This window comes from Hyperoodon ampullatus (genome assembly GCF_949752795.1).
Source record: "Hyperoodon ampullatus genome assembly, chromosome: 10".
NCBI classification, from domain to species: Eukaryota; Metazoa; Chordata; class Mammalia; order Artiodactyla; family Ziphiidae; genus Hyperoodon; species Hyperoodon ampullatus.
Genome location: NC_136923.1, coordinates 33,266,940 through 33,283,047, shown reverse-complemented (window position 1 = coordinate 33,283,047; position 16,108 = coordinate 33,266,940). Strand labels below are relative to the sequence as shown.

Genomic DNA, 16,108 nt, shown 5'->3' with positions numbered 1-16,108 from the left:
AGTCTGTATATTTTCTTTGGAGAAATGCATATTTAAGTCTTCTGCCCATTTTTGGATTGGGTTGTTTGTTTTTTTGCTATTGAGCTGCTTATAAATTTTGGAGATTAATCCTTTGTCAGTTGCTTCATTTGCAAATATTTTCTCCCATTCTGAGGGTTGTCTTTTGGTCTTGTTTATGGTTTCCTTTGCTGTGCAAAAGCTTTGAAGTTTCATTAGGTCCCATTTGTTTATCTTTGTTTTTATTGCCATTTCTCTAGGAGGTGGGTCCAAAAGGATCTTGCTGTGATTTATGTCATAGAGTGTTCTGCCTATGTTTTCCTCTAAGAGTTTGATAGTTTCTGGCCTTACATTTAGATCTTTAATCCATTTTGAGCTTATTTTTATGTATGGTGTTAGGGAATGATCTAATCTCATACTTTTACATGTCCCTGTCCAGTTTTCCCAGCACCACTTATTGAAGAGGCTGTCCTTTCTCCACTGTACATTCCTGCCTCCTTTATCAAAGATAAGTTGACCATATGTGTGTGGGTTTATCTCTGGGCTTTCTATCCTGTTCCATTGATCTATCTTTCTGTTTTTGTGCCAGTACCACACTGTCTTGATTACTGTAGCTTTGTAGTATAGTCTGAAGTCAGGGAGCCTGATTCCTCCAGCTCCGTTTTTCATTCTCAAGATTGCTTTGGCTATTCGGGGTCTTTTGTTTTTCCAAACAAATTTTGAAATTTTTTGTTCTAGTTCTGTGAAAAATGCCAGTGGTAGTTTGATAGGGATTGCATTGACTCTGTAGATTGCTTTCGGTAGTAGAGCCATTTTCACAATATTGATTCTTCCAATCCAGGAGCATGGTATATCTCTCCATCTATTTGTATCATCTTTAATTTCTTTCATCAGTGTCTTATAATTTTCTGCATACAGGTCTTTTGTATCCTTAGGTAGGTTTATTCCTAGATATTTTATTCCTTTTGTTGCAATGGTAAATGGGAGTGTTTTCTTGGTTTCACTTTCAGATTTTTCATCATTAGTGTACAGGAATGCCAGAGATTTCTGTGCATTAATTTTGTATCGTGCTACTTTACCAAATTCATTGATTAGCTCTAGTCGTTTTCTGGTAGCATCTTTAGGATTCTCTATGTATAGTATCATGTCATCTACAAACAGTGACAGCTTTACTTCTTCTTTTCCAATTTGGATTCCTTTTATTTCCTTTTCTTCTCTGATTGCTGTGGCTAAAACTTCCAAAACTAAGTTGAATAAGAGTGGTGAGAGTGGGCAGCCTTGTCTTGTTCCTGATCTTAGTGGAAATGGTTTCAGTTTTTCACCATTGAGGACGATGTTGGCTGTGGGTTTGTCATATATGGCCCTTATTATGTTGAGGAAAGTTCCCTCTATGCCTACTTTCTGCAGGGTTTTTATCATAAATGGGTGTTGAATTTTGTCGAAAGCTTTCTCTGCATTTATTGAGATGATCATATGGTTTTTCTTCTTCAATTTGTTGATATGGTGTATCACATTGATTGATTTGCGTATATTGAAGAATCCTTGCATTCCTGGAATAAACCCCACTTGATCATGGTGTATGATCCTTTTAATGTGCTGTTGGATTCTGTTTGCTAGTATTTTGTTGAGGATTTTTGCATCTATGTTCATCAGTGATATTGGCCTGTAGTTTTCTTTCTTTGTGACATCCTTGCTGGTTTTGGTATCAAGGTGATGGTGGCCTCGTAGAATGAGTTTGGGAGTGCTCCTCCCTCTGCTATATTTTGGAAGAGTTTGAGAAGGATAGGTGTTAGCTCTTCTCTAAATGCTTGATAGAATTCGCCTGTGAAGCCATCTGGTCCTGGGCTTTTGTTTGTTGGAAGATTTTTAATCACAGTTTCAATTTCAGTGCTTGTGATTGGTCTATTCATATTTTCTATTTCTTCCTGATTCAGTCTTGGCAGGTTGTGCATTTCTAAGAATTTGTCCATTTCTTTCAGGTTGTCCATTTTATTGGCATAGAGTTTCTTGTAGTAATCTCTCATGATCTTTTGTATTTCTGCAGTGTCCGTTGTTATTTCTCCTTTTTCATTTCTAATTCTATTGATTTGAGTCTTCTCCCTTTTTTTCTTGATGAGTCTGGCTAATGGTTTATCAATTTTGTTTATCTTCTCAAAGAACCAGCTTTTAGTTTTATTGATCTTTGCTATTGTTTCCTTCATTTCTTTTTCATTTATTTCTGATCTGATCTTTATGATTTCTTTCCTACTGCTTGCTTTGGGGATTTTTTTTTTTTTTGCAGTATGTGGGCCTCTCACTGCTGTGGTCTCTCCCGTTGCGGAGCACAGGCTCCGGATGTGCAGGCTCAGCGGCCATGGCTCACGGACCCAGCCGCTCCGCGGCATGTGGGATCCTCCCGGACCGGGGCACGAACCCGTGTCCCCTGCATCAGCAGGTGGACTCTCAACCACTGCGCCACCAGGGAAGCCCTACTTTGGGGATTTTTTGTTCTTCTTTCTCTAATTGCTTTAGGTGCAGGGTCAGGTTGTTTACTCGAGATGTTTCCTGTTTCTTAAGGTGGGATTGTATTGCTATAAACTTCCCCCTTAGAACTGCTTTTGCTGCGTCCCGTAGGTTTTGGGTCGTGGTGTCTCCATTGTCATTTGTTTCTAGGTATTTTTTAATTTCCCCTTTGATTTCTTCAGTGATCACTTCGTTATTGAGTAGTGTATTGTTTAGCCTCCATGTGTTTGTATTTTTTACAGATCTTTTCCTGTAATTGATGTCTAGTCTCATAGTATTGTGGTCGGAAAAGATACTTGATACAATTTCAATTTTCTTAAATTTACCAAGGCTTGATTTGTGACCCAAGATATGATCTATCCTGGAGAATGTTCCATGAGCACTTGAGAAAAATGTGTATTCTGTTGTTTTTGGATGGAATGTCCTATAAATACCAATTAAGTCCATCTTGTTTAATGTATCATTTAAAGCTTGTGTTTCCTTATTTATTTTCATTTTGGATGATCTGTCCATTGGTGAAAGTGGGGTGTTAAAGTCCCCTACTATGAGTGTGTTACTGTTGATTTCCCCTTTTATGGCTTTTAGTATTTGCCTTATGTATTGAGGTGCTCCTACGTTTGGTGCATAAATATTTACAATTGTTATATCTTCTTCTTGGATCGATCCCTTTATCATTATGTAGTGTCCTTCTTTGTCTCTTCTAATAGTCTTTATTTTAAAGTCTATTTTGTCTGATATAAGAATTGCTACTCCAGCTTTCTTTTGATTTCCATTTGCATGGAATATCTTTTTCCATCCCCTTACTTTCAATCTGTATGTGTCTCTAGGTCTGAAGTGGGTCTCTTGTAGACAGCATAGATATGGGTCTTGTTTTTGTATCCATTCAGCCACTCTGTGTCTTTTGGTGGGAGCATTTAGTCCATTTACATTTAAGGTAATTATTGATATGTATGTTCCTATTCCCATTTCCTTAATTGTTTTGGGTTCGTTATTGTAGGTATTTTCCTTCTGTTGTGTTTCTTGCCTAGAGAAGTTCCTTTAGCATTTGTTGTAAAGCTGGTTTGGTGGTGCTGAACTCTCAGCTTTTGCTTGTCTGTAAAGGTTTTAATTTCTCCATCAAATCTGAATGAGATCCTTGCTGGGTAGAGTAGTCTTGGTTGCAGGTTTTTCTCCTTCATCACTTTAATTATGTCCTGCCACTCCCTTCTGGCTTGTAGAGTTTCTGCTGAGAGATCAGCTGTTAACCTGATGGGGATTCCTGTGTGTTATTTGTTGTTTTTCCCTTGCTGCTTCTAATATGATTTCTTTGTGTTTAATTTTTGACAGTTTGATTAATATGTGTCTTGGTGTATTTCTCCTTGGATTTATTCTGTATGGGACTCTCTGTGCCTCCTGGACTTAACTATTTCCTTTCCTATATTAGGGAAGTTTTCAACTATAATCTCTTCAAATATTTTCTCAGTCCCTTTCTTTTTCTCTTCTTCTTCTGGAACCCCTATAATTCGAATGTTGGTGTGTTTAATGTTGTCCCAGAGGTCTCTGAGACTGTCCTCTGTTCTTTTCATTCTTTTTTCTTTACTTTGCTCTGCATCAGTTATTTCCACTATTTTATCTTCCACCTCACTTATCCGTTCTTCTGCCTCAGTTATTCTGCTATTGATCCCATCTAGAGTATTTTTCATTTCATTTATTGTGTTTTTAATTGATGCTTGATTCATCTTTAGTTCTTCTAGGTCCTTTTAAGTGTTTCTTGCATTTTGTCTATTCTATTTCCAAGATTTTGGATCTTGGAAATAGAATCTTGGATCATCTTTACTATCATTATTCTGAATTCTTTTTCAGGTAGACTGCCTATTTCCTCTTCATTTGTTAGGTCTGGTGGGTTTTTATCTTGCTCCTTCTCCTGCTGTGTGTTTTTCTGTCTTCTCATTTTGCTTATCTTACTGTGTTTGTGGTCTCCTTTTTGCAGGCTGCAGATTCGTAGTTCCCGTTGTTTTTGGTGTCTGTCCCCAGTGGCTAAGGTTGGTTCAGTGGCTTGTGTAGGCTTCCTGGTGGAGGGGACTAGTGCCTGTGTTCTGGTGGATGAGGCTGGATCTTGTCTTTCTGGTGGACAGGTCCACGTCTGGTGGTGTATTTTGGGGTATCTGTGGACTTTTTATGATTTTAGGCAGCCTCTCTGCTAATGGGTGGTGTTGTGTTCCTGTCTTGCTAGTTGTTTGGCATAGGGTGTCCAGCACTGTAGCTTGCTGGTCGTTGAGTGAAGCTGGGTGCTGGTGTAGAGATGGAGATCTCTGGAAGATTTTCGCTGTTTGATATTATGTGGAGCTGGGAGGTCTCTTGTGGACCAGTGTCCTGAAGTTGGCTCTCCCACCTCAGAGGCACAGCACTGACTCCTGGCTCCTCAATTTGGGATGATTTGTTGTCTATTCATGTATTCCACAGATGCAGGGTACATCAAGTTGATTGTGGAGCTTTAATCCGCTGCTTCTGAGGCTGCTGGGAGAGATTTCCCTTTCTCTTCTTTGTTCTCACAGCTCCCGGGTCTCAGCTTTGGATTCGGCCCCACCTCTCTGTGTAGGTCGCCGGAGGGCGTCTGTTCTTCACTCAGACAGGACAGGGTTAAAGGAGCAGCCTCTTCGGGAACTCTGGCTCACTCAGGCCGGGGGGCAGGGAGGGGCATGGAGTGCGGGTGGAGCCTGCAGTGGCAGAGGCCGGCGTGACGTTGCACCAGCCCGAGGTGCGCCCTGCGTTCTCCCAGGGAAGCCGTCCCTGGCTCCCGGGACCCCGGCAGTGACGGGCTGCACAGGGTCCCCGGAAGGGGGTCGTGGACAGTGACCTGCGCTCGCACACAGGCCTCGCGGCGGCGGCAGCAACCCCAGCGTCCCACGCCCGTCTCTGGGGTCTGCGCTTTCAGCCGCGGCTTGCGCCCGTCTCTGGAGCTCCTCCAAGCAGCGCTCTTAATCCCCTCTCCTCGCGCACCAGGAAACAGAGGGAAGAAAAAGTCTCTTGCCTCTTCGGCAGGTCCAAAGTTTTTCCCGGACTCCCTCCAGGCTAGCTGTGGCGCATTAGCCCCTTCAGGCTGTGTTCACGCCGCCAACCCCAGTCCTCTCCCTGCGCTCCGACTGAAGCCCGAGCCTCAGCTCCCAGCGCCGCCCGCCCCGGCGGGTGAGCAGACAAGCCTCTCGGGCTGGTGAGTGCCGGTTGGCACCGATCCTCTGTGTGGGAATCTCTCTGCTTTGCCCTACCCAGGTACGTGGGGAGTTTCTTGCCTTTTGGGAGGTCTGAGGTCTTCTGCCAGCGTACAGTAGGTGTTCTGTAGGAGTTGTTCCACGTGTAGCTGTATTTCTGGTGTATCTGTGGGGAGGAAGGTGATCTCCGTGTCTTACGCCATCTTCCCCACATCTTCTTTATCGATCTGTCAGTGGACATTTAGGTTGTTTCCATGACCTGGCTATTGTAAGTAGTGCTACAGTGAACATTGGGGTACATGTGTCTTTTTATTTTGTTTTTAAACATTTATTTATTTATTTTTGGCTGCGTTGGGTCTTCGTTGCTGTGCATGGGCTTTCTCTAGTTGCGGCGCGTGGGAGCTACTCTTCATTGTGGTGTATGGGCTTCTTATTGCGGTGGCTTTTCTTGTTGCAGAGCATGGGCTCTAGGCACGTGGGCTTCAGTAGTTGTGGCTCGCAGGCTCTAGAGCACAGGCTCAGTAGTTGTGGCACACGGGCTTAGTTGCTCCACAGCATGTGGGATCTTCCCGGACCAGGGCTTGAACCCGTGTCCCCTGCATTGGCGGGAGGGTTCTTAACCACTGTGCCACCAGGGAAGTCCCATGTGTCTTTTTGAATTACAGTTTTCTCAGGGTATATGCCCAGTAGTGGGATTGCTGGTTCATATGGTAGTTCTAGTTTTAGTTTTTTAAGGAACCTCCACACTGTTCTCCACAGTGGCTGTATCAATTTACATTCCCACCAACAGTGTAAAAGGATTGGTTCCCTTTTCTCCACACCCTCTCCAGCATTTATTATTTGTAGATTTTTTGATGATGGCCATTCTGACTGGTGTGAGGTGACACCTCATTGTAGTTTTGATTTGCATTTCTCTAATGATTAGTGATGTTGAGCATCTTCTCATATTCCTCTTGGCCATCTGTATGTCTTCTTTGGAGAAAAATGTCTATTTAGGTCTTCCGCCCATTTTTGGATTGGGTTGTTTGTTTTTTTGATATTGAGCTGCATGAGCTGTTTGTATATTTTGGACATTAATCCTTTGTCAGTTGCTTCGTTTGCAAATATTTTCTCCCATTCTGAGGGTTGTCTTTTTGTCTTGTTTATAGTTTCCTTTGCTGTGCAAAAGCTTTTAAGTTTAATTAGGTCCCATTTGTTTATTTTTGTTTTTATTTTCATTATTCTAGGAGGTGGGTCAAAAAAGATCTTGCTGTGATTTATGTCAAAGAGTGTTCTGCCTATGTTTTCCACTAAGAATTTTATAGTGTCCAGTGTTACATTTAGGTCTTTAATCCATTTTAAGTTTATTTTTGTGTATGATGTTAGAGAATGTTCTAATTTCATTCTTTTACATGTAGCTGTCCAGTTTTCCCAGCACCACTTATTAAGGAGACTGTCTTTTCTCCACTGTATATCTTTGCCTCCTTTGTCATAGATTAGGTGACCATAGGTGCATGGGTTTATCTCTGGGCTTTCTATCCTGTACCATTGATCTACATTTCTGTTTTTGTGCCAGTACCATACTGTCTTGATTACTGTAGCTTTGTAGTATAGTCTGAAGTTGGGCAGCCTGATTCTTCTAGCTCCATTTTTCTTTGTGCCGATTGCTTTGGCTGTGTGGGGTGTTCTGTGTTTCCATACAAATTGTTGAATTTTTTGTTCTAATTCTGTGGAAAATGCCGTTGGTAATTTGATAGGGATTGCACTGAATCTATAGATTGCTTTGGGTAGTATAATCATTTTCACAATATTGATTCTTCCAATCCAAGAACATGGTATATCTCTCCATTTGTTGGTGTCATCTTTAATTTCTTTCAACAGTGTCTTATGGTTTTCTGCATACAGGTCTTTTGTCTCCCTAGGTAGGTTTATTCCTAGGTATTGTATTCTTTTTGTTGCAGTGGTAAATGGGATTGTTTCCTTAATTTCTCTTTCTGCTCTTTTGTTGTTAGTGTATAGGAATGCAGGAGATTTCTGTGTTTTAATTATGTATCCTTCAGCTTTACCAGATTCATTGATTAGCTCTAGTAGTTTACCGGTGGCATCTTTAGGATTCTCTATGTATAGTATCATGGCATCTGTGAACAGTGACAGTTTTACTTCTTCTTTTCCAATTTGTATTCCTTTTATTTCTTTTTCTTCTCTGATTGCTGTGGCTTGGACTTCCAAAACTATGTTGAATAAAGTGGCAAGAGTTGACATCTTTGTCTTGTTCCTGATCTTAGAGGAAATGCTTTCAGTTTTTCACCATTGAGAATGATGTTTGCTGAGGGTTTGTTGTACATGTTGAAGTTGGGCGGGGGGCAGTGTAACAGCCAGGGCGGGATGGCAAGGTGAGAATAAAAGGTCTAGTCGTTCTTTTTAAAAAAAAAAAAAAGATGGTGCCCACCATCCTCATCCCCACCCCCATCCCAAGAGTATTCCAGCAAGCCCCTAGATGTGTTAAGTTACATTCCTGCCCCTTGGACCAACGCTTCAACGTATTTTTAAATGAGCCTCTTTCACATTTGGGTGTAATCAGCTGCCTCTGCACTGGGCCCTGGGGTAAGTGAGCCCTTTAAGAGCTGTTTCTCCCTTCTGCTATAGCTTTGTGGGTCTTGTGGACATGAGCCGCATTGGTTTTCAGTGCTATATGTTTTGGGGGATTATCTGTTCTGTGCATATCTTAAAAGTGGGGGTACCCAATGTGGGGTTCAAACCCTTAACTCCTTGGGGAAAATCTCTGGGTTTTGAGTTCCCTCCCAATTGTGGGTTGCAGCACAGGGGGTGGGGTTTATGGCTTGACTGTGTCTCAGCCTCTCCCACCTGCTTTGATGGTGTGCGTCTACACACTTGCGCAATGTGTAGGAGTCGCCCAGCCAGTTCTCTATGTTTTTTTCAGAGGAAATTGTTCCGTATGTAACTATAGGTTCAAGTGTGTCTGTAGGAGGCGAGTTCAGGATCTTCCTAGGTCACCACCTTGAACCAGACCTTCACTTTTTAAACTAATTACCAATGGACCCTCCTGTCAGTTATTTGTGGTCTTGGGGATCCCTTGGTAACTTAAAAAGAGAAAAAAACCAATTTGGCTGGCCATAAGTTAGGAGATATTAATGTTCCTCTAGAAATATCAAAAAGCTACTCTGGAGTTGGCAAGTACTGAGCCCCAAGCCCAGAATGTCTTAATGGAAATCCATCCTCTAACATACCACTGTTTCTGCCAGTTAATTTTAGATCTTCAATACACCACCAAATTACATAATATGACAGGAAGGTAGAAGGGAATTTGAAAAGGGAAGTGGGGTAAAGCAACCTGTTTAGTTTATAAAAAAAAACAAAACTGTTTTTATAGTTTCCTCGTAAGCTTGAAGAATGTGGTTTGGTCCCTTCTCTATGTCCAGATAAATAGCAAAATTATATAAATCTTACACATCACTTAAGAGGAAGTCAACCTAAAAAAAAAAAAGAGGAAGTCAAACTAGGTCTTTAAGACCGTGAAATTATGTATATTATCACGGGGTGACTCTAAGGCAATTTAATCAGTCAGTGTCCCAAAGTAGAATATTAAAGATGGCTTATTTAAAAAGAGACTATTTTCAAAGGAGTGGATGTGAGGGAATACAGCAATAGTGCTTTGACTTTGGTGCTAGTAGCAACTGACCTGTGACCAGAACCTAGAAGACAAGCGTTGTATAGAGGTAACTTTGAGGGGAACCTTTGGTAAAGGGATAGAGTCAGCCTGAGGTCAGCTCACAGGGAATGAGCCAGTGGGATAAGTATCCTGAATTCACTCTTTTCCCTTCCTATAATCTGTATATGAACACTCCTGACAGAAACAGAAGCCAGAGGACCCAGGAACCCATTGATAAGGTTCTTACCAGTCAACCTGCTAGGGCAGAGAGCAGGGGAGAGAAAGATGTAAAGTGGGTCTAGAGTGGCAAAAAAGGATATCCAGTATAAAAATGATGTAGGCTGGGCAGCCTTACTAGGATTAGTCCTGGAGCAGCTCTAGTCTGGAATAACACACTTACAGCAATAATTGGACTTTTTTTTTAGCTAACTGTGAATTTAAAATTTTAATCATATGTGAAAAAAAGCCTTTTGAGCAACAAAGTAATTTTGTTGCTCAGCTGTTGTGATAGCTGAACACATATATAATCATGAATATTATATAAATTTTAAGGAGATTTTAGATGTTTGAATGGTGAACTTTTCCTGTTTTCAAAATGGAAAAAAGTAAAAGGTTATATGTGATTCAGGGATGGCCTGGAGGCATAGCATGATGGTATATGAGATACAGACATTAAAAAAGTACATGAGGACTTCCCTGGTGGCACAGTGGTTAAGAATCCGCCCTGCCAGTGCGGGGGACATGGGTTCGAGCCCTGCTCTGGGAAGATCCTACATGCTGCAGAGCAGCTGGGCCCGTGTGCCGCAACTACTGAGCCTGCGCTCTGGAGCCCTCGAGCCACAACTGCTGAGCCTGTGTGCCACAACTACTGAAGTCGGCATACCTAGACCCCATGCTCCGCAACAAGAGAAGGCACCACGGTAAGATGCCAACATACCGCAACGAAGAGTAGCTCCCGCTTGCCACTAGAGAAAGCCCATGCGTAGCACCGAAGACCCAATGCAGCCAAAAATAAAAAAATAAAGAGTGAATTATCTGAAGTTCTGATATGTGCTGTAGCTTGAATGATCCTTGAAGGCATTATGCTGAGTGAAATAAGCTGGACCTGAGCGGGGGGCAGTTGTGCAGGGAGAGAAAAATATTGTATAGTTCCACTGGTGTAAGGAATTTAGGGTTGGGTGGACAAATTCAGAAGTGGAAAGTAAAGTGGAAGTTGCTGAGGGTTGGGAAGGAGGGTGGAATGGGGAGTTACTGCTTAGTGGGTGCAGGGTTTCTGCTTGAGGTGATTGATGATGGGGTCTGGAATTGTGTGGCATCATGAGTGTGCTTGGTGCCACTGAATTGTACACTTAAAACTGGTTTAATGGAAGACTTAGGGAAATTGGAACCCTTATGCATTGTTGGTGGGAATGTAAAATGGTGCAGCTGCTAAAGAAAACAGAATGGCATTTCCTCAGAAAATTTATAATTACCATATGGTCTGGCGATTCCACTTCTGGGTGTAGCCAGAAGAACTGAAAAAAGTAAGGTCTTGAAGAATAGCCCAAAGGTGGAGGCAACCCAAGTGTCCCTCGACAGATGAATGGATAAATAAAAATGTACATACAATGGAATGTTTTATGGTATATGTGTGTGTGTGTGTGTGTATTCAGCCTTAAAAAGGAGGATATTCTGACACATGCTACAACTTGGATGAACTTTGAGGACATTATGCTAACAGAAATAAGTCACAAAAAGAGACAGTCATAGAGACAAAGTAGTATGGAGGTTGCTATGAGCTGGCAGGAAGCGGGGGATGGGGAGTTGTTTAGTGGGTATAGAATTTTTTTTTTCAATTTTCAAACCAGAGTTTTAGAGGGCAGTTTTATTAATGCCTTTGAAAAAATGGTTAAAATGGTAAATTTTGCATTATGTATGTTTTACCAGAATTTTAAAAAAATTAATCATCTGAAACTTTTTTTTAGATGACTTAAATGCAGGAATATTTACCAATATAGAATCACGCTGTGGATCGGTAATAGAGAGGGAAATTATAAACTGTTCATCTCCTGAGATTCCTGCAGAATTTAATGAACAGTTTAACACTAAGAAGAACAAGCAAGAACTAGTAAGTCATGATAATGGAGCCAATTTAGAAAAAGAAAACAGTTGGTATAATGACCAGTGTAATCAGTTCACAAGAACAGAGAAACAAACAAAACATATGAAGAAGTGTCCTAAAAGGCCTGATTGGAATATAAATAAACCACTGAGACGGTATATTCCAGCATCAGAAAAGTACCCTAAACAGCTTCAAAAGCTGAGAGAAGAAAAAAGAGTAAGAAGGCAGATGGAACTGCTTCATTTGGTAGAAAGAAATAATCCTGGACACCTCTCTCAAAATAGAGTCACTTCACCAGATGTCGTTCATTCATCTCAAGAAACTGAACCAAGTTTCAGGTGGCAGCTAGTCAAAAAGGTAAAGGTCTTCTGTCTAAAAAAATATTTTAAAGCATGTATTGAAGTTTTTAGAATGAGAATACAGTTCCACACATGCATGTTTTGACAAGGCTATTCTGAGTCTGAATAAGAGTTCTAGAAATTTGCTGTAGTTTACACCAGGGGTCAACAAACCATGGCCAATGAGCAAATCCATCTTGCTGCCTGCTTTTGCAAATAAAGTTTTTTAGGGATACAGCCATGCTCATTTTTTTACCTATTGTCTGTGGCTGGCTTCATGCTGCAAGAAGAGTTTAGAGTAGTTGCAACAGAGACCACATGGCTCACAAAGCCAAGTGTTTACTATCTGTCCTTTACAGAAAAAGTTTATACTTAAACCCTGTATAGATTAATGCTATTCTTTATTCAGATACCCATTCAAAACTCTTATTTATAGTCCATATAGACAGAGGATAATTTACAAGGTCAGGAATTACTGGACTGGTTTCTCTGACTCTGGAGAAGTACCAAGCCTCTCCTATCCTATTATCCAGTATGTGTTACTCAAATATTATCCTCAGATTATTTCAACAACCACTAAAAACATTTGTGGGGACGTGTGGAAACACTGTTAACTCCTGTCTATCATTTAGGAAGAAGAACCTCGGAGAATTAATTCTTTCAGCAAGGAAAGGTATGTTATGGCTTCCATAGCTACTTAATGCTTTCTGTGTGATATAAAATACTTGCTCAAAATATAGGTGATATCAAACATGTATGCATGTCTGTCAAGACAGTAACAGGAAAGTTTGTGACTTCAGGTGAATAGAGGTTTAAGGGAAAGGGCGTCTGGCATTTTACCTAGAATTTGAAGGCCCAAATTGGACTGGACCTAGGCATCCTAAGCAGGAATGTGGGTGACATTTTGTTATATTCAGACTTTAACAGTTTTGATTTTCCAGATACGTCAGCAGCGGAATAGACGTTCTGCTTGGATTGAGGGGGGAGGGAATAAATGACTGGTAGGGATAATGAGAAATTAACGAATGGGAGATTTAAAATTGTTCAAATTTTTATTCTCTGCTTTTGTGCACGAACCAGCTGATTTAAGCTGTCTCTGAATGTGGTTCTAATAGCAAGTTTAGTTTAGGCGGTAAGTATGTTATTTTATGGTGAATTATATCTAAGGAGAAACATTAGGTTTAAATTAACTCAGGTAGCGTTGATCCTTAGAAGCTAGTAAATTTTTCTCCCTGTTCTAGCATATATATATGCTCAGCAAGTACTAGTAAACCCCAAATTAATCCCATTTTGTTGCCCTGTTTTAGGAAATGGTATCATAGAACTCAAGCCTCTTACATATAGTGTTCCTAAAGGTGTTATAGGTACATTTAGAATAAATTGAAATGTGATTAAAGAATAGAATATGCTTATTCTAAAATAAAAAAAAAGTTTTCCATTCATGCTTTTTAAGAAGTCCCTTATTGTGCTTTTTGGAAAAATACAGGTCTCAATCACCACCAGTTCCGGCAGTGAAAAACAGAACGCAGCAAACTCAGACACTAAAAAACAGTACTTATGAAAGAGAGAATCTGATCTCAGGAGATAGTCAAACAGAATTATCACCTGGGTTTTCTGAACCATTTCATTTTATTCCCTATGTCCGAACTAATGAGATCTATTACCTTGATCCAGATGCACCATTGTCTAGGCCTTTAACCCAGGATCCTCAGTACCAAAATCCACATGGTAAGTAAATATAAGTGTACCCCCCCCCAATTAAAAATCCAAATTGCCCCAAGAGAAGTAGAAAGAACTTCTCTCTTTTGGAGTCAGTTATTAAAATTTTTATTGAATATTTATTACTTAAATTTTACTTGGTGCTTTCCTAGGATATAGCACCTAGGATATAAATTTATTAATGAACCATAGAATGTTATAGCATAGGGCTATTTCATATTATAAATGTATTTGAATTTTGTCATTTTTATCTGGCTTCAGACTGTGACCAAGAACAGCTTTTTGACCATCTCAGGGACCCACTTCTTAATCCAAACTTGGTGAAAAACAGGGATCGACAGCAAGCAATCCTTAAGGGACTGTCAGAACTGAGACAGGTATGAGCTCTTCCAAAGTGTGGATGTGACCATTTTCTGGTAGAGGGCTGTGTTTTACCAGTTTTACTAAACATCGTTGGTTACATGACTTATGTGACTTCACCACATGTCAGTTTAATGTACAGGTGCTGATTTTTTTAAAAAACACAACTTTCCTTCTATTTCTTTCACACTGCCATCTCTGCCATCTCTAAGACTGTTTCTTTCCAGCATGAAATCATGAGACTTTTTTAATATTAAGACAACTTTATTGAATGAAAAAAGGCATACATTTGAAATGGCAAAGCATGATCAATAAGGCCCTAAAACCAAAGGCAGAAAATACAGTTATCCTTTAATTCTTAGTAATGCAGTTCACATTTTTTTAAACGAACGTGTTGGCCGTGTTTGGAATAGAACTTGACACAAGTCCCAAAGAGTAATATAACTCAGTGTGAAATTACATGTATAATCTTAACAGACTACTTTTTCTCCCAGACCAATTTTGACTCATTATCTGCTCAGGTAAAAATAAAATCAGGTAACACATCCAATATTTAAGGCTATAACTGTTCTCTACCAGCTGGCCTTAAAAAAAAAAAAAACACCTGTCCCTGTGCTTTTAAAAAAAAAAAAAAAAGACTTGCAAAACTGGTTTTGCGATTAGCTTTAATTCACAGTATACTTTGTGTATTTGGGGAAAATTGTAGTTTTAGGAGTACCCTTTTCCATGTCCAGTCATTTATGAATGCCTCCTGCATTTCAAATTGTTGATTCACGTGTTGCTTAAACAATTCTTTCTATAGAACTAGAAAATCACCCCCACTAACCCAGGATTACAAAGTGTCCCTTAGTTTTTTAAATGCTGTAGCTTTGGTTACATGCGGATTGAATTTTGTAACTCAAGCTTGGTAATCACAGTGAAGATTTTACTTAAATCTCTTTTTAAAGTGACAAGGCATATTCTAGCTTAGTAGAGACAAAAGTTGTAGCTTAAGAGAAAGGAATGTGATGTACATACACCTTCACCTATATATAGTGACCGTATCTTACTTCAGCAGGGCCTTGTACTAGCCACTAAGGTTAATGCAGTCAGGATAAACACTGGATGTTAAAGGGAGACTCATGAACATTATAAGAGCATTTGGGGAAAAGCAAAGAGGTGGTGTTCAGCCCCACAGTTAGGAGACATGGTTTTAAGAAAGGTCATTTCTATCAGTTGTATGGCTAAAAATATAATCTTACAAACGTGTGATAGCTGCACAGTATCAAAGTGAGAAAGTCTGGTGTAAAAATTGAAAAATTTTGAGTTGAACATGACGAAGATAAAGTTTAAGCTATGGCCAAGTAACAGCATAATACGTGTTTTCAAAGTAAATATAGTTCTGGATTAACAAGACAGAAAGGTAAAATAGGAATAATTTGCCCGTCTGCTGCACACCGTACTAACATATCAATATGATTTCAGGGCCTTCTCCAGAAGCAAAGAGAGTTGGAAACTAATCTCATGCCTTTAGCTGCAAATCAAGAAGAGAATTTTAGTTCTTCGTTTTAAATGTAGAAAATCAGATCCTTTACATTTCTTCTCCAGATTATGAAATGTGGTTGGTTGTTGCTTAACTGTATTTATCAAATAGCCTAGATTTCTTTTTAAAATGCTTATTTAAAACTTGTACATTATGTAGTAAAATGCTGTTTGTGTATATATATATATATATATTTTTAAAAACAATAAAACAAGACACTTTTGTAAAAAAGCTTAGTATTAAAAAAAATTTTTGGGCTTCCCTGGTGGCGCAGTGGTTGAGAGTCCGCCTGCCGATGCAGGGGACGTGCGTTCGTGCCCCGGTCTGGGAAGATCCCACATGCTGCGGAGCGGCTGGGCCCGTGAGCCATGGCCGCTGAGCCTGCGCGTCCGGAGCCTGTGCTCCGCAACGGGAGACGCCACAACGGTGAGAGGCCCACGTACAGCAACAAAAAAAAAAAAAAAAAAAAAAAAAAAAAAAAAAAAAAATTTTTTTTTTCTGCTCATCACAATGTGGGTATTGATCTACTTACCTTAACACAGTCTGGAGTTTACAGTGTCTTCCACACTTTTTACATGTAGCTTATTAATTAAAATACCACTTAGATATTTTGCTCTATAAAAAGATTTTAAAGAGTAGAACTCAAAGTTCTTTTGAGGCGCCAAAGGAAGGTCTGGCATACTTACTTTTACTAAAATAGCCTAGATTCAGTTTAGGCTTACGTGGAAATTT

General features: G+C 40.0%; 1 protein-coding gene across 10 annotated transcripts in view; it reads left to right on the top strand.

The window, feature by feature from the left end:
• Positions 1-15,588, top strand: part of CCDC66 (coiled-coil domain containing 66) — a gene marked incomplete at its 5' end in the record, with an annotated part of 51,670 nt that extends 36,082 nt beyond the window's left edge. For all 10 annotated transcript variants that reach the window (XM_079713584.1, XM_079713589.1, XM_079713592.1 and 7 more), the window contains 5 exons: positions 11,301-11,794; positions 12,408-12,448; positions 13,262-13,503; positions 13,756-13,871; positions 15,319-15,588. In XM_079713584.1, the coding sequence (XP_079569710.1) occupies positions 11,301-11,794; positions 12,408-12,448; positions 13,262-13,503; positions 13,756-13,871; positions 15,319-15,405 (980 nt within the window). In that variant the 3' untranslated portion in view covers positions 15,406-15,588. The remainder of the gene's footprint in view (positions 1-11,300; positions 11,795-12,407; positions 12,449-13,261; positions 13,504-13,755; positions 13,872-15,318) is intronic.
• Between the last annotated feature and the right edge of the window lie 520 nt (positions 15,589-16,108).